Source organism: Elephas maximus, chromosome 16 (genome assembly GCF_024166365.1).
Source record: "Elephas maximus indicus isolate mEleMax1 chromosome 16, mEleMax1 primary haplotype, whole genome shotgun sequence".
In the NCBI taxonomy this organism is placed as follows: domain Eukaryota; kingdom Metazoa; phylum Chordata; class Mammalia; order Proboscidea; family Elephantidae; genus Elephas; species Elephas maximus.
The window spans coordinates 13,781,603-13,799,098 of NC_064834.1; the positions used below are offsets into that span (position 1 = coordinate 13,781,603).

The following is a 17,496-nucleotide window of genomic DNA, read 5'->3' on the forward strand; positions in this document are numbered from 1 at the left end:
GAGTCAGATGGAAAGGGTAGAAGTAGAACTTTCTGATTCCTCCTTGTACATCCTATAGGAACCCATACTCTGCTTTTGTTGTGCTTGGCTCCCCCAGTTGCCAAGGGCCCAAGCGAATAGGAATATGTTCTTTTTGACCTACAGGGCTCCACAGAGAGCTGCAACACCACCACAGAAGATGAGGACCTCAAAGGTAGGTTCTGGGCCTTTTGTGGGAAGGGACCCCAGTAGTGACCCAAGTACCTTGGTTACAATGGGGCACCTGCCTTGTCTGCCCCAGGAACTGGGAATGGTGGCTCCCCATATTCCCCAGGAGAGAGCTTGGCATAAAAGCTGCTTTCTGTAGGCCAAGATGTGAGGCCCCTGTTTGATGCTGCTGGATTGAGTAAGAGACGTCTCTTCTTTGACCCTAAGTCTAGAATAGCCAAACTGGGGCTTTTCCTGAGCCTGTTCAGTGGCCAGGACTCAGATAACTGTTTCTGTTGCTAATAGTGATACGACATCCCAGAACAGGGGCGTCTCGAATCCCTGCAAAAGTAGCCCATAGTTGTGAGTCACAAGTGGGATGACCAGTTGTCCCAGTTTTCCCGGGACTGAGGGAATTCCTGGGATGTGGAATCCATCCCTTGCCTCTCTGGACACCATCTTCTAGGCCAGGTGCTGTCAATTTTAAATTGATGCAAAACTTGCCATTTTAAAACCAGAGCAGTTCTAGGCAAACTGGGATGAGTTGGTCACCGTAGCCATAAGGTCTTGGCAAGTGTGATGGAGTAGGGACTCTGATGTCTGTCAAGCCACATTTGGCTGCAATCCTACTGTTCCTGTTAGGAGGACCAGCCTAAGCTTGGAGCTGGCCAGTGCACCAGGGGGTGTGGAAGGGAATGGCAGTCCAGGCCCCTGGGACTCCTGGCACTTTGGTTTGGCCTCTTGGGATTACTTCCTCTGCTCTAATAAGTGACCTTAGACAAAGCTTTCAGAAAAGATGGAGGAACAGTGTAGGACAGAGCTGAGAGAGCAGATCCAGGGGCAATAGGGGGACACCAAACCTTTCGGAACCAAAAAAATAGCAAGCCTACATTTATAAGGCAGTAAAGAATAGTGCCTCCAGGGCTGCTGGGGTTAAGGTCAGATAAATTCAGTTCCGTGCTGGCAGAGGCACCTTCACTGCTGGGCTCTCGACCTTGTGAACATCTAGAACATCTTCCCCAGGAGCAGGAGTCCTTGTACAGACTGTTTTGAGGCTCCTCTGGAAGCCACAAGCCCGGGCCCTTGCACCCTCCTGGGGCTGTCAGCTGGGAGGCCTCTCTGGCAGAGGCAGCGGCGTGGGATGTGGTCCAGTGTCCACAGCAGCCTGAGGCGTCACCTTGGCCCCAGCTCTGCAGCACCATGGGCTCGGGTCCTGTCCGGCTTGCTCGCTCACCTGCCTTGTTCTGTTTGTTTTGGCTGCTCTGCCTTGCCCTGCCCTGCCCTGGCTGGCTAGCTGCCCCGCTCCGCACTGGGAATGGCAGCTCGGTGCCTGAAGGACGGAGCTCCCGGGACAGAACAGCCCCCTCTGCAGGCATGCAGCCCCAGCCTTCTCTCTGCTCCTCAGCCAGTAAGTGTGAGGGAGGCACATTCTGGCTTCCGTCTCCCTGGCTCGTCCTGAAGCCCGTCAGGGACCCCCACCAATGCTGTCAGCCCAGCCCAGCTGCCCGTCTTAGTAAGCTTTGGGAGCATGGCCTCTGCAGGGGTGGGGGAGCTGTTTGGAGGCACTGTTAATCCTGGTTGGGGGGCAGATTGGCCAGTGGCCCCTGAGACTGGGGCCCAGAAAACAGAAGCGGAGTGGGTAGAAAAACGTGGCATGGAGGGAGGGAGTGGAAAGCCACTGGGAAGTGCCATGTGCAATGCCTCAGCACTGAGCCAGGAGGAAGGGCGGAGTTGGAAGTCAGGTCCTGGGTTGGGGGTGAGGGGAGGGCAATGGTGAGAATGCGAGAACAGACACACTTGGGGATGTGATGTTTCCTGAGGCTCAGAATAATATCATGAGTAAGAGGATGTTGTTTAGGGTGAGACAGCCCTGAGTTCAAATCCCGGCCACACTACCTGCAAAAATGTATGACGTAGCTTCACTTCCCAGAGCTTCAGTTTCCTTATCTGTAAAGGGGGAATAAAATGTATCTACCTCCTAGTGTTGTGGTGGAAAACAAAAGATGTAGTAGAAAATACTAGATGTCTTGCCAGAGTAACATCTGATACAGGGTGCCTTTGTCTGCTGCTTTTCCTCCCACCATCAATCAATCCTTTTAGAGTTTCTAAACACAATCCTCTTCACCCATAGGGCCCCAGTCAGGTCCTCCAGACGGGTTTGGTGGGGCTGGAGAGGGATGTGCACATGTGGGCATGCGTGTGCATGTGCGTGTGTGTGTGCGCACGCATGCACGCACACACCTGCTTTCCCCTTTAGAATATGGGTAGAGCTTATCGGTTCCCCTAATCTGCTGTTTTCTCATCTGGAACTGCCACCTGATGGTGCTGATGGCTGTGAGGCCTCTTCCTGGCTGTACCTTTGGCTGTGCGACTCCCTCCCGGCTGTGCTCCTTGGCTGTGCAGGCCAGGCCGTGCTGTGGTGGTTCTGTTCTAATGCTTGCATTTGTCTTGCAGCCTCGCTCCTGTGAGGAAGGGCTTGTCTCCTGGGCCAGCCTGGGGCTGCTTTCAGGGTTAGCCCGAGCTCAGTCCGAGCCCTCCCTACCCCTGGTGGTGCCCTCTGCTAATAGTGGCGCTCCCTGTAAGTGAGCTGCCCACGAGTGCAGGATGTCACCAGCAGTCCCTTGGCTTGGGAAGGGGGTGGAGGGCTCTTAGGGCACCCTAACTCTGCCTGCCTGTCAGTCTGAGCCTTGCCTTGGTTTTCCTGAGGGACACATCCTGGTGTGAGAGCTGGTATGAGATTTATAGCCGTGCCAAAGCTTGTCTGGGGTAAACGGAGCCATCTCTCTAGGCAGAGGCTGTCAAGAGAAGAGTTCTTATAGTTCCAAGATCCTTTATCCCAGGAAAGCCCTGTAACCCTGTGGAGGAGATGGGCAGGGTGAAGAGACTGTCGCATCCTTCCTAGGGCTCTGCTCCTCCTTTTGGACCTCTCATCCCTGCCTAGGTTCTGGACCCCTGAGTGAGGGCTGGGTGGGGGGCTGTAACTGAGACCTGACTGAGCCCCTTTGGGTGGGAGAAGTAAGTAGGTAGTGGAAATGGCTTCTTGAAGAGGCAGGGCCTGCTAGGGATGCAATACATAGGCTCTGGTAGAGTGTTCATGATGTGCCAGGCCCCTCAGCTGTTAGAGACAAGAGTGTTTGCTGAGACCTGGTTGTTGATGGAGAGGGAGGCGAAGGCCAGAGAACAAATGGTTGGGCTTCAGAAGGAGGGGACCATTGGCTCTACTGACACCAGTGTGGGCGGGGGGTGGTGGAGAGAAGAGTGGGCTCACTCTTTTGCAAAGGGTCTTAGAGAAGAAGAATGTCTTTGTCAAAGGAATCGCAGAGAACTCTTTGAAGGACCGGGGTGGGCTGTCTGACCCTTGGAAACTTCTCCAGTCCCACAAAGGTAAATTGCTGGATTTTCTCCCCACAGTGCGAAAACAGGAGATCATTAAGATCACAGAACAGCTGATTGAGGCTATCAACAATGGGGACTTTGAGGCCTACACGTGAGTAGAAATGCATTTTCTAGAGATGCAAGTTGCTACTCAAGGCCGTCCTTGCTCCCAGAAAGTAGCTGGGACCCTGGAGAAGAGAAAGCTGGGCCTTGGGCACAGGGTGCCTGCATTAAACACCAGGCCCCTAGGCTGGGAGCTCTTCTAGGTAGATACGCTGTGATCGAGCTCATCCCTGGTGTCCCGGCTGTGGGCAGAAAGCACTGGGCTGAGTGACCCAGAGGCAGCCCCCCTAAGACCTTGTCTGTCTTGTGTGGCCTGGCACACAGCGAGCCTGCCGCTATGGGACAAATGCCACTGACAAGGAAGGAAGGCAAGTAACCCCCATAGGAACCTGACCGGCTGCTTTTTTTTTTTTTTCCTGCAGGAAGATTTGCGATCCTGGCCTCACTTCCTTTGAGCCTGAGGCCCTTGGCAACCTGGTGGAAGGGATGGATTTCCATAAGTTTTACTTTGAGAATCGTGAGTGGGTTCGTGCTGCTGATATACTCCTGCCTGCCCCTTCTACCCCTTTGCCTCTGTCCCTGTTCACCTTCTCCTCTTCCCAGTTGCCTGCTTCCCCATTATTTTACCTGCCTGTTGCGCCCCTGGTCTGTGTGCTTACTCCCTGTGCTCTGACAATGGTCTTAAAGATCCCTTTCGAAGGCACAGCTCCAGATCCCACTAAAGCTGCCTGAGTTTGCAGCTGCCTCACAGCAGGGCAGCCGCCACCATCAGCTTCAGTAGATTTCTTTGAACGTCTCGCCTCTTCCCAAGAAGGACTGGAAACCATTTGAGATTAGGTTGAGATGGTCTCAGAAAGTAATAATGAAACTGTGTGTCTGCAGGTTTCACAGTAGAGGACATTAAAACCAGGATAAGGATGTGTAAGCAAGTAACAGGGCACCGTTGGTGATTTGTGAGCTCAGGAGTGGTGGCTAGGCTCCTCCTGAATATCAAGGGGTGCAGGAGTCCTGGGGTAGAGAGGAGGCACTCTGGACAATTCTTAGAAGCCCCAGGGGATAAGAGGAAGCTGAATGATTGCCTCCAACCCTGCCGCCATCACCCGTTTTCTTCCTTCCAAGACCCTCTCCTTCAATTTTTTTTTTTTTTTCGTCTTTTTCTCTATCCTTCCCCATCCTGCCCTGAGTTTCGTTTTATCACTGTTTTCTCCACTGATGACCACCCACTGCACCGGTCAGCTGCAGATGGAAACCCTAGGCTCTAAGTAATTCTGTGAGCCAAAAGCAATTCCAGAGCTCAGGAAAGCTCTAAGGAAGGTGTCATGTGGCTTCTGTCTTAACACTTAAATTGAACTAAAATGTGAATCTCAATAAAAGCAGCACCATTTGCACAGTGTGTTCTGATAACAGCAATCCAACTTCTCTTGCCTTTCTGCCAGAGGACCCTGGGAACCCAGGACATATCCTGAGCTTGATGTTTTCGGGTCTCTTGAATATTTTAACTTTGGTGTCCCTCCCCTTTTTTTTTTCATCACAAGTCAGTTTTGACTAATTGAAGTTCATGATTTTGCTGTGCACCCTAATTGGGAGCAAGCAAAACGCTTACAAGATACAAGCATCAGCCTGGCAAAGTAGAAAGACCACAGGCTTCAGTTGGAGTCAGATGATCCTGAGTTCAAATATTGTATGATTTGGGCTAATTATTTCACCTCCTTGAGCCTATTTCTTTATCTTATAATGAAAATAATAACGACCAAGGACTACAGCGCGTGCATGTGAACTAATTAGACACAATATCTAATTAAAATAGTAGCTGCTGCCATCCTCCTCACCCACCTGTCTCTTCCTTTTGCATAAATTTGGAGACCGGTGTGATGGGGTGTCTTGCCTCTAGAGGGCGTATGGGGAGACTTGGAGACTCTAGGAATGGTTGCTGGAAAGAGGGCGAGCCTTGAAAGTAGGAGGTGGGGGGAAGATGCAGGTCTCCAGGCCTGATATCCCTCCTACCTACCCCGCCCTGCCCTGCCCCCTGCAGTCCTCTCCAAGAACAGCAAGCCCATCCACACCACCATCCTGAACCCACACGTTCACGTCATCGGAGAGGACGCTGCTTGCATCGCCTATATCCGCCTCACCCAGTACATCGATGGGCAGGGCCGGCCTCGCACCAGCCAGTCGGAGGAGACTCGGGTCTGGCACCGCCGGGATGGCAAGTGGCTCAATGTCCACTACCACTGCTCAGGGGCCCCTGCCGCACCGCTGCAGTGAGCTCAGCCACAGGTGCACCTGGGGGCAGGGCTGGGACAGGTGGGATCAGAGGAGGAACAGGAGGGCAGGAGGTAGCATGGGAGGAGAAAGTGTGGGCCATTCTGTGAGGCCTGGGCAGTATGGTCAGACAGACTTGAGTCCCTTTCCATGACTCCAGATGGAGTGACTCTGGGCTGGTTATTTCCCCTCCCTAAGCCTCAGTTTCCTTATCTCGAAAAGACGGAAAGCGTGGTGCCTACTTCATTGAGTGGTTGTGAGGATTAAATATGATAAAGCCCTTGGTGAATGCTGAGCAGTTGTGAGGCAGTGTTACATTTAAACACTAGTTTCTCCCCATCCGCCCCTTCTCGGGCCGGCTTGGAACTGTTCTGTGTGCCCAGTGTCCTGTTTCGTTACCACATTCTGTCCTGTTTGACAGGGGCATTAGGAGATCCCAGCTGGAGGTCGAACCTTCGCAGCCAGTGGCTCTGGAGGGCCTGAGTGACAGCGGCAGTCCTGTTCGTTTGAGGTTTAAAACAATTAAATTACAAAGCGGCAGCAGCCAATGCACGCCCCTGCATGCAGCCCTCCCGCCCGCCCTTCGTGTCTGTCTCTGCTGTACCGAGGTGTTTTTTACATTTAAGAAAAGAAAAAAAGATTGTTTGAAAAAAAAAAAAAAAAGGAATCCGTACCATGATGTGTTTTGAAACCACCGATAGCCCTTGGGCTGGCAAGAAGGCAGGAGTTTGTGTGACGCCCATCCTGGCATGAGCAGTGGGCTCACCTACCAGCCCAGAAGAGAGGCACACTCAGCCTCTGGCCCCCATGGACTCAGGGGGACCAGGCAAGAACTCTGACAGAGCTTCGGGGCCATGGTGTGATTGCAGCCCCCGATGTGGCCCGCCTGCCCCAGGTGTAGGAATGGACTTCTTCAGAACTTGCATGGGTGTCTAGAATGAGGCCGATGAGAACATTGTGGCCGTCAGACCAGCTTGGGAGAGGATGCAGAGCTCCCAGCCTGCTACAGAGGCAGCTGAGATGCAGTGGCCTCAGGACTGAGGGCCCGGACGTTGCTGTACTGTTCCGTGTAGTGTAGACGGGAAGAGAATTGGTGCTGCAGAAGTGTGTCCGCACCGAAGCCGATGAGAAACCTCGCGTTAGTCTGACATGCACTCACTTACTCATCCATTTCTATAGGATGCACAATGCACGCGGGCCCTGATACTGAGGCCTGGACCCTTGCAGGGAAGGGGAGGGGTTGCCGCTTTGCTTCATGTTTGTTTTCTTATAACTTAGCAAGGAGAGAGCCAGGCCCTGGCCAGGCCTCTCCTCGACGCGTTGGGCAGTTCTGTTTTTGTGCTGACTTGGACCATCTTTGTCTTGCCTTTTCATGGTGGTGGTCCCTGTGCTGACCCTCACTTGGACCTGGGCCCTCTACCAAGTGCCCCTGTGGGATGGGAGGAGTGAGGCAGTGGGATTAGAGGTGGTGGTTGTTTCTATGCATTCAGGCTGCCCTCAGGGCTGCCTCCCTTTTCCTCTTCCCTTGCTGCACGTCCATCTCTGTTCCTGTCTGAGATTGACCTGACTGCTCTGGCAAAAACAACAGGTGTCCTCTTTAAAGAGGCCTCTTCACTGATGGACTATAGACTTACTGCTGGACAATCTGCATGGGCATCACCCTACTCCCACTTGCATGTCCCCAAAAGAGGTGGTCGAAGCCATGGCCCCTACATTCGTTGTCCCTCTCTGTGCTCAAAGAGTTCCATTCCAGGAGGGAAAGATCTATGTTCTAAGCACATAACAGAGAAGAGAATGGAGGTGCGATTGGTCATGGCCTTGGTTTCCCAAGAACAACTGTTCAGAGTTGTCTGCACAAATATCTGCACTTTGGGGGAAAGGTATGTAGTCCCCAGCTCCCTGGACTACCTCCAGGAGGCACTGGAGCTGGGGAAAGAGGCCAAGCTACAGGTTTATCTTGGAGCCAGCCAAGACAAGAGCAGACTCACAGGTGCTGGTGCCTGGATTTGGCCAGGCTCCTCCGAGCACCTCATGCATGCCCCAGCCCCTGGGCCCTGTCCCTTTCCTGCCCAGCAGCCTGCAGCGCCAGCACGCAGACACCTTCACCATGGGGTTTGATTTTGCTGGCTTGAAGACAAATGGTCTTAGAGTTGAGACCCATCGCTTCATATGGCTGCTCCAGCCCCATGTCTTAGCATTCTTATTCCTCTTCTGGGGCTAATGTCAGCATCTGTAGACAATAGACTATTAAAAAAAAAAAATCACCTTTTAAACAGGAAATGGAAGGCATTTGATGCAGAATTTTTGCATGGTGACATAGAAATAATTTAAAAATAGTGTTTGTTCTGAATGTTGGTAGACCCTTCATAGCTTTGTTACAATGAAACCTTGAACGGAAGATATTTAATAAAATAACCTTTAAACAGTCTGTTGTGTTACTACTGTTGGAAGCTTACGGCCAGGGGCTTAGATTTTGGCAGCCTGGGTTACACGGCTTCAACGTGGAGGGGTGCGCCTTCTCTCACGCCCTTTGGGCCCTTTGTAGAGTAAGACGTCCTCATAAATCCTTAGCCTCCAGCCCGCACTCCTGGCTGCTGAGGCGAGTTTGGGGTGGGGAGGGGAGGAAGGCTGTAGCCCACTGAAGAGGTGGGCTGCGGGGTCCCCTGTGCCCTGCCCGCGGCCGAGGCCCCCCCGCGCCCCCTCGCTCCGCAATGGGCCGGCCCGCCTTCCCCCTCGCTCCGCAATGGGCTGGCCCGCCTCCCTCTCCCCAGGGCTGAGTGGACGAGCTCGCACGCTGGGCCCGCCCCTGCTCCCGGAGCCGCGGCGCCGACGCTCGCCGGACTGTACCACCGGGCGGGGAGGAAGGGGGTGCCTCTGCGGGCGGGCGCGGAGCCCGCCGTCCCGGAGGCCGCGGCTCGGCTGCGCGCTGCGGAGGGCCGTTCGACGCCCCGGCGTCTCGGCCGCGCGGCTGCCAGGCCCGGGGCCGGCGAGGATCCGAGCGGCTCCTGCGATCGGCAGCGCGCCGCCTCCCCCCGGCGGGAGCGGTGGTTGAGTCCGGCTGCGGCAGAGGTTCGCTCGAGATGGCGGAGCCGCGGCGACGCGGCCCAAGGCCCCGAGAGCCGGGAAGCCGGGCAGCCCCGGGACGCGGCGGAGCCCGGGGACAGCGGGGACGCCGCCCAGTCCGCCGGGTGAGCAGCCCTTGAGGAGAACTCCGCGCTCAGAGCGTGGCCCCCATCCCCTGTCGCCCTCAGTTCCTCCCTTGACAGACCTCCCCCTAGTGTTGCCACCGTAACCACCCGCGGGGTCGCCCGTGCGGCCCAGCGCGCCCGTCGCCCTGTGTCTTTCCACGAGTCTCCCTCTTAGTTGCCTTGGCCCCCTCAGCTCGTCCCCTCGGTGCGGGGCTCCGTCCTCCCCTCGGGGCTCTTCCAGCCCGCTGCCTGCCTGGGTGTCACCCCAGACTTTCCTCAGCGCGCCCCTTTAATGTTCCGCGCCCGGCGCGCTTTTCATATCCACCTGTGACCCCGTAGTCGCCCTCAGTGGAGCTCCTCCATCCATGATTCCCGCTGTGCCAGCCCCCACGCCCGTGTTCCCCCTCAGCACCGCCGCCCCCAGCGCAGTGCCCACACCCTCAGCTTTCGCCCAGCCCTGTTACTGTTGCCTTCTCCCAGGCCAGGCCCAGACGGCCCCTTTGGTTTCTCCCTCCTGCACAGCCGCATAGTCCCCACCACAGCAGTGTTCTTCCTTCAGTATTTATCATTCCACCCACAACCTACCCCAGTCCCTCTCTCAGCACCCCTTCCCGAAATGCTGCTGCTGCTGCTTCTAGGCATGAAGCTAAAATGCAGTGCGCGACTTCGAATCCCAGTTTCTCCACTGACTGACTAGCTGTGTGATCCTGTGCAAGTTACTGAGCTTCTCTGGGCCTCAAATTACTCATACGTGAAATGGGGATATTAATAGTAGTACTGATGGAATAGAGCTGGTGTATTACATTAACTGTATGTACAGAGATTAGAGGAGTGTCTGGCAAGTAATAAGCTCTCAAAAAATGCTAAGTACTATTATTACTATCATTATGAGTGACTCACTCTGAATATCCACTTCTCAGTGATTTCTCCCCACAACCGTGTCTTCCCTAAAGAGTTTCTCTAATTCTTAGTATTCATCCCTTCCCATCACCATTTTGATCCTCTTTCCCAGCTGTCTTCTCATATCAGTTAGCCTTACCCAGGCCAAAGCTGAACTCTTAAATAATTTCTTTCAGTTCTTTAGGACCCTGTCTCTGTCTAATCACTCCTGAATTTTGTAGGGTGGTAGACTGGGATTGCCAGCAACTGACCTGACTAGGCTGAGGTGGGGAGAGTGGCAATAAAGTTTCCAAAAGCAGTCTAAGAAAAAAGTTCCCCAAATTAGGTCTTCTTAAAACTGTGTTTTCCGACCACGTTATCCTTATTTCTCTTGTTGGTGCCTATTGTTCTCTGTCACCCAGCCCTACTTACTCTGTTTTTATAACAGGACTCTGAATCCCTCAGGTTTCTCTAAGCTACCTCAGGGAGCCTTCTGAGCTGTTCAGAAATGGGAGCATAATACAGTGAAATCTGCAAAAGCTGGAACCTGTGTAAGGCGGAAACCTGTCAGAAGGAAAACTAAAACATTTTCCACTAAAAGGAGCGATAGAAAAGTGGTAAGACTGCACCCTGTCAAAGGCAGAAAACTTGCAAGACCCAGAAAAACAAGGCAGCCCCATCAAGTTCCGGCTCTCACAGGTTTCACTGTACCTCCTAGGCTAGGTTAGGAAGGAGAACCAGAGTAGACAGGGAGAGGGACTCTGAATTCAGCTCTCTGGCTTTCCTCAGATCCCAGTGACGTGACCTGCTATGGAGCTCCATTATTATCTTCTCTCCTGACACTGGCATAGGTGAGGTGAAGGGCCAAAGAAAACCAAACCCATTGCCATCACATCGATTCCAACTCCTAGCAACCCTATAGGACAGGGTAGAACTGCCCCCCTCCCCCGAGCCAGGGTTTTCAAGCAGACTGCTACATCATTCACAGGGGTTTCAGGTGAAGGGCAAGAAGTGAGTACTTTTTCACAAGCAACAGAAAAGAGAGTCCCTAAGTTCTGAGTTTGGAAGCCAATAGAATGATTATCTGCTGGCATCTCTCTTTCCCCCACCATAGTGTCCACCTGACTACAAATTCGTTAGTGCTGTTAGGCTGTGATATGGAGATTGATGAGGAAGATAAACAAGCTCATGAGTTTTCTCTTATCTGATATTTCGTTGGAGCACAGGATTTTTGGGGCTTTCCGTCCCTTTCTCACAGAAAGAGCAGAACCCCTGCTGGCTGGCCAGCTTCTTAGGGGCTGGGAACTTCTTTTGGAGCAGTTTTATTTTCAGCATCCTGGGCTGTTTGGCCACTTGTTGATAGATTTGTCCTCTTAATTATACTTAACTATACTTGCTCCAGCTAAGATCTTAGCTCAGGGAGGAGAATTTGGACAGTATTCTAAGGAAGGGAATGAGCTGTGAAACAACAGTATGAGACTCAGCTTGTGTTCTTCTACAGGAGCTTGTTTTTGGAGAACAGATCATCTAGTGAGCAGGAGGTAAGAGAGATAGGGTGACGGGGGAAGTGGATTAATGACACAATTTCAAGGGGAGAAGTAACCCATCAATTTCTCTGTCTTTCAGATAGTGGGGGCAGAGATTGTGAACTTCGCTGACTTCTGATGTGAGGAGCTCAGCCAGGGCTTAGGCTGGAGCCTGGCCAGATTTGCAGCCTGAAGCCATGGGCCAAGGGGCCATGGTGACCTGAAACCAGTGGACTGTGTCCAATTGCCCTGTCCTGCCCCTTCTACCTCCCCTGTCTTATACTGAGGGGACTTGTCTCCATCTCTTCAGGGAACTGACCCTGAGGGAATCCCTTTCCCCTATTTTTCCATCCTTCTATCCTCCCAAGAGAGCCTCAGCTTATAGAACTCCTACCTGCCATCCCCTGAGGTGGTCCCATTCCCTGCCTCCCCTCCCCCGCCATGCTACAGCTGTGGAAGGTGGTACGCCCAGCTCGGCAGCTGGAACTGCACCGCCTCATACTGCTGCTGATCGCTTTCAGTCTGGGCTCTATGGGCTTCCTGGCTTACTATGTGTCTACAAGCCCCAAAGCCAAGGAACCCTTGCCCTTGCCCTTGGGAGACTGTAGCAGTGGTGGGGCAGCTGGCCCTGGCCCTGCAAGGCCTCCAGTCCCACCTCGGCCCCCTAGGCCTCCAGAGACAGCTCGAACTGAACCCGTGGTCCTTGTGTTTGTGGAGAGTGCATACTCACAGCTAGGGCAGGAGATTGTGGCCATCTTGGAGTCTAGTCGTTTTCGTTACAGCACTGAGCTGGCACCTGGCCGAGGGGACATGCCTACACTGACTGATCATACCCGTGGCCGCTATGTCTTGGTCATTTATGAGAACTTGCTCAAGTATGTCAATCTGGATGCCTGGAGTCGGGAACTGCTAGACCGTTACTGTGTGGAGTATGGTGTGGGCATCATTGGCTTTTTCCGAGCCCACGAGCACAGCCTACTGAGTGCCCAGCTCAAGGGCTTTCCCCTTTTTCTACACTCAAATTTGGGGCTCCGAGACTACCAAGTCAACCCTTCTGCCCCGCTACTGCATCTCACACGCCCTAGCCGCCTGGAGCCTGGGCCACTGCCTGGTGACGACTGGACCATCTTCCAATCCAACCATAGCACCTATGAACCAGTGCTTCTTGCCAGCCTCCAGCCAGCTGAACTCCCCGTGCCAGGACCAGTGCCTCGCCGGACCCGACTTCCCACTGTGGTACAGGACCTGGGACTGCATGATGGCATCCAGCGGGTGCTCTTTGGCCATGGCCTTTCCTTCTGGCTCCACAAACTTGTCTTCGTTGATGCTGTTGGGTACCTCACTGGCAAGCGCCTCTGCCTGGACCTTGACCGCTACATCTTGGTGGACATCGATGACATCTTTGTGGGCAAGGAAGGTACCCGCATGAAGGTGGCTGATGTTGAGGTCAGTGTTCGTTTTTCGTGACTCGAATTTCTTTTCCTTAGAAGCCGTTTCAAGCTGTTGTGTCAGACTCGCTTCCTTGATTCTGAGCTGCTTGTAGCTACGCTCCCTGTCCTTCCTAGGCGGGAAGAGCACTACTCGTTTTCCTCCTGCTCAGTCTGCTCTGTCCTGATTTCTTATGTCCCTGCTACCCTTCCCAGGCCCTGTTGAACACCCAGAACAAACTCAGGACCTTAGTCCCCAACTTCACCTTCAACTTGGGCTTCTCGGGCAAGTTCTATCATACTGGTGAGCACGTTCCCCTGCTCTTTCAGCATTGTCGGGTTTAGTTTGGTCTGCCCCTTCACTGTCCAACTTCCTAGGCAGACGAGTTGAGAAAGGGGTATGGTTTGGGGTCAGGCTGGCGTGAGGAACAAGTGGTGGGTGTGAATCTGGGTTATGGTTGGCTGGGGGCAGGTTGGCGGTGGAGCAGATGGGAAGTCTTCGGTGGGTAGGGGTCAGTAGTGTCCTGGGCATGGGAAACGGTCAACGTTACAGAGCAGAGGGGGGTACGGGGCTGACCGGCTGTGGTCGGTGTCCGGGTGGTCAGTGGTCAGCGTGTGGTCACAGGCACAGAGGAGGAGGACGCAGGGGACGCCATGCTGCTGAAGCACCGCAGGGACTTCTGGTGGTTCCCCCACATGTGGAGCCACATGCAGCCGCACCTGTTCCACAACCGCTCCGTGCTGGCTGGCCAGATGAGGCTCAACAGGCAGTTCGCCCTGGTGAGGCCCCGCTCCCTGCGCCCCGGTGAGGCCCCGCTCCCTGCGCCCCGGTGAGGCCCCGCTCCCTCCGCCGGCGTCTCTCCCCAGGATGGTGCTCCCTTTTTCACCCTCCCCTAATGGGATGCCCTCTCCCTACCCTTCCATTTTTCTTTCTGTGGAGGCGTCCCCACCCTCTTTACCCGCTACTCCCCAAACCTCACCAGGTCCTGGTGAGAGTCTATGCCATTCCCAGGAACATGGGATTCCCACGGATCTTGGGTATGCTGTGGCCCCCCACCACTCGGGCGTGTACCCCATCCACACGCAACTCTATGAGGCCTGGAAGTCTGTGTGGGGCATCCAGGTGACCAGCACTGAGGAGTATCCCCATCTCCGCCCCGCCCGCTACCGCCGTGGCTTCATCCATAATGGCATTATGGTGAGGGACTCCCAATGCAAACTTGAATCAAGCTCCAACGTTCAGACAGCCTCCAGCCTGCACTGACCTATGTCCAGTCAACTGCCAGTCCGTTTTCATCCACGTGATAACAGTAGGGGGTTCAGGGGTGAAAAGTAATAATGCGCATAGCAAGAGGTTTATTGCTGTACCTTCAGACTGAGTCCTCTACAAACCAGGGAATCCCAGTGCCCCAGGACCTTTCTCTTTCATCTACTTCTTATTCTACTTTTCAGATCTCGTCTATCCCTCTTTCTTCTTCCCCTCCAGGTGCTGCCTCGGCAGACATGTGGCCTCTTCACTCACACAATCTTCTATAATGAGTATCCCGGAGGTTCTCGTGAGCTAGACCGGAGCATCCGAGGTGGAGAGCTCTTTCTGACGGTGCTGCTTAACCCGGTAAGGTGCTCCTGGGAGGAAGGGCTATAGGGTTAGAAAGCCCAAAATGTTTGCAGGCTGGAACCTTTGCTCCCCAAAGCTCATTCAGAGGTAGGGTAGGCTCTCCAAATACGACATGCAGGTACCCCCTTGCAGATCAGCATCTTTATGACCCATCTGTCCAATTATGGAAATGACCGGCTGGGCTTGTACACTTTTGAGAGCTTGGTGCGCTTCCTCCAGTGCTGGACACGGCTGCGCCTGCAGACCCTGCCTCCCGTCCCTCTCGCACGAAAGTACTTTGAACTCTTCCCTCAGGAGCGAAGCCCCCTTTGGCAGGTAAGGGTACAGCTCAGAGAGACTAGAGACAGGATGGGACTGGGGGTTGGAGAGGAGACTAGGCCTTAGCTGATCCTTGGCCTTCCCTTCAGAATCCCTGTGATGACAAGCGGCACAAAGATATTTGGTCCAAGGAGAAAACCTGTGATCGACTCCCCAAGTTCCTCATTGTGGGACCCCAGAAGACAGGTGAATCACCCTTAGCCAACTTCTCTTGCCCTGCTTTAAAGCCAGAGGATTCTTTTGCCAAGGAACTCCCTTCTCGTCCCACCCACTCGCTAATCTAGTTCCTTGAAACCATGGTTCTTAACACTGTTTGAACAGAATCATCTGTGGAGTTTTTTAAAAGATCTATGGGTGATTCTAATACAGTCAAGGTTGAGCACCACTGTTTTAACCCTTCCCTGGGCCTCTCTCAGACTTTCCTTCTCTCACTCTAATTTGGCATTGTTTTTACTATCCAGAGTGGTTATCTTCTCACCTCCTTCAAGTTCATGGTGTTGAGCTGGCTTCTCTCCCATTTAGGGACCACAGCTATTCACTTCTTCCTGAGCCTGCACCCAGCTGTCACTAGCAGCTTCCCTAGCCCCAGCACCTTTGAGGAGATTCAGTTCTTCAACAGCCCTAATTACCACAAGGGCATTGACTGGTGAGGCTGAGACCCCTTTGAATGCTTCTCAGAGAAACACTCCCTTCCCAAAAATACCATTCCGGTTTCTGGCATCACAGATGTCTGGCCTCTTTGCAAATTTCTCTGTCTCTCCTCTGTGCCACTTCCTAGGTACATGGACTTCTTCCCTGTCCCTTCCAATGCCAGCACTGACTTCTTATTTGAAAAAAGTGCCACCTACTTTGACTCCGAGGTTGTACCACGGCGGGGGGCTGCCCTTCTACCACGAGCCAAGATCATCACTGTGCTCACCAACCCTGCCGACCGGGCCTACTCCTGGTACCAGGTCTGCCTGAGGCTAGGGTACACTGGTGCTTAAGGGAGGGGGCAGTGACTGCTGGAGAGGCAGAAAGGATGAGGGTAGGGAAACTAACCTAGTGCCCTGGGAAGACGTGCCTATGCTGTCTGATCACCAGACCATGTGTAAGGGCAGAATAATTCTATCAAATCACCAGTCCTTTCTCTTCCTGCTCCTTGTCCTTCAGCACCAGCGAGCACATGGAGATCCAGTTGCTCTGAACTATACCTTCTACCAGGTGATTTCAGCCTCTTCCCAGGCCCCTCTGGCACTTCGCTCCCTGCAGAGCCGCTGTCTGATCCCTGGCCACTACTCTACCCATCTACAGCGCTGGCTCACTTACTACCCCTCTGGACAGGTACAGTCCCCCAGTAACCCTCCTTGGGGCTCCCCCTCCCTTCCTGTTCGCTTCAGCCCAGAGGTTTCTAAGGAATGCAGAGAGAATCGCAACCCTGTCTCTTTAGTTGCTGATCGTGGATGGGCAGGAGCTGCGTACCAACCCAGCAGCCTCAATGGAGAGCATCCAGAAGTTCCTGGGAATCACGCCCTTTCTGAACTACACACAGACCCTCAGGTGGGAGAGCATGACCCAGGGGAGGAGTACTTGGGGGGAAATGGGGAAGCACGTTGACTGTGTCTGTCTGGAAGAGACATGGGATTACCCTGTCTTACAAGGAGAGACATGTGTCCATGTGGGCTGGCAGGGGTGGTATGCATTTATGGGGCTTGCGTTTTCTTCTCCTTGATACCTAGTGGCCTCTTCCTGATGAGCAGGTTTGATGAGGATAAGGGATTCTGGTGCCAGGGACTTGAAGGTGGCAAGACTCGCTGTCTAGGAAAGAGCAAAGGCCGGAGGTACCCAGATATGGACAGTGAGGTAAGTGCGTGCCTGGGGCAGGGCATCCCTCTCAACCTCCAAATCTGATTCTGTGTCCCACTCCTTAACATGTGTGCCCTCATTTTTCTCCTATCAGTCCCGCCTTTTCCTTACGGATTTTTTCCGGAACCACAATTTGGAGCTGTCGAAGCTGCTGAGCCGGCTTGGACAGCCAGTGCCCTTGTGGCTTCGAGAAGAACTGCAGCGTTCCAATCTGAGCTGATGTCCCAGTCTTTGTGCCAGCAAAAGCCCCCTGCTTCCTTAAGGCACAAGCCCAGAGCAGGAATCCCAAGGGGGATTAGAGCGGCCTGGCCCCTTCCCCGTCTACCTCAGTGGCCCCTGGACCTAGAATGGGTGAGAAGGGAAGGGCATCCCTTTCCCATAGCTTTGGGGTCTAATAAAGGGGCTTCCCTTGGTACCCCACATCACGGTACTAGGCGCCTCTGACCCCGTGGTCTGGGGAGGAGGGAAGGGGTGAGATGGTCCAGGCAGGGTGTAGAGGAACGTGTTAGTCCGGTGATTTCCCTCTTCATCCCCAGCAGTGTACCTATCTATACCTGTCGTCTGTGGGAGGGACCCCATGCTGTGGCCCCTTTAGTCAGGCAATGGGATCTACCTGTGGCCCGGCCTCACTAATGTCATTCATATTGAATGGGGATGAGGTCGGACAGTGGCTCATAGAGCTGAATATGAGCCCTAGCTGTGGGCTACAAATGTGCTTAATAAACATCCTTATTTTTCTGTTTTGTTTGCCTCACTGGGGTGGGAAAAAATTAAACCAAGTGTCAGGCTCTTTACCCTTGGTTCAAGGT

At 53.7% G+C, this 17,496-nt stretch overlaps 2 protein-coding genes across 19 annotated transcripts in view; both read left to right on the plus strand.

Moving 5' to 3' along the window:
- The window catches only part of CAMK2G (calcium/calmodulin dependent protein kinase II gamma), a 58,981-nt gene extending 52,520 nt beyond the window's left edge, over nucleotides 1-6,461 (plus strand). For 6 of the 13 annotated variants that reach the window (XM_049854994.1, XM_049854996.1, XM_049854995.1 and 3 more), the window contains 6 exons: nucleotides 145-193; nucleotides 1,481-1,594; nucleotides 3,598-3,673; nucleotides 4,047-4,141; nucleotides 5,657-5,901; nucleotides 6,308-6,461. In XM_049854994.1, coding sequence (XP_049710951.1) covers nucleotides 145-193; nucleotides 1,481-1,594; nucleotides 3,598-3,673; nucleotides 4,047-4,141; nucleotides 5,657-5,889 — 567 coding nt within the window. In that variant the 3' untranslated portion in view covers nucleotides 5,890-5,901; nucleotides 6,308-6,461. Of the gene's footprint in view, nucleotides 1-144; nucleotides 194-1,480; nucleotides 1,595-3,597; nucleotides 3,674-4,046; nucleotides 4,150-5,656; nucleotides 5,902-6,307 lie in introns of those variants that run through there. The other 7 variants (XM_049854997.1, XM_049855000.1, XM_049854999.1 and 4 more) reach the window with 4 other exon arrangements.
- A 2,271-nt stretch (nucleotides 6,462-8,732) lies between these two features.
- On the plus strand, nucleotides 8,733-17,436 carry NDST2 (N-deacetylase and N-sulfotransferase 2). 6 transcript variants are annotated; one of them, XM_049855396.1, is made up of 16 exons: nucleotides 8,733-9,074; nucleotides 10,402-10,570; nucleotides 11,455-11,494; nucleotides 11,580-12,925; nucleotides 13,123-13,210; nucleotides 13,532-13,686; nucleotides 13,919-14,104; nucleotides 14,393-14,521; nucleotides 14,744-14,839; nucleotides 14,932-15,028; nucleotides 15,365-15,488; nucleotides 15,621-15,795; nucleotides 15,995-16,165; nucleotides 16,272-16,381; nucleotides 16,582-16,684; nucleotides 16,782-17,436. In XM_049855396.1, exons 4-16 carry the CDS (start codon nucleotides 11,921-11,923, stop codon nucleotides 16,905-16,907), a joined length of 2,565 nt encoding a protein of 854 aa, XP_049711353.1. In that variant the 5' UTR covers nucleotides 8,733-9,074; nucleotides 10,402-10,570; nucleotides 11,455-11,494; nucleotides 11,580-11,920; the 3' UTR covers nucleotides 16,908-17,436. The 6 variants fall into 6 exon arrangements, with proteins under 6 accessions (XP_049711353.1, XP_049711348.1, XP_049711349.1 ...); XM_049855391.1 differs by having other exon boundaries at nucleotides 8,734-9,074; nucleotides 14,657-14,839; XM_049855392.1 differs by having other exon boundaries at nucleotides 8,734-9,074; nucleotides 10,419-10,570; nucleotides 14,657-14,839.
- Nucleotides 17,437-17,496: the final 60 nt, after the last annotated feature.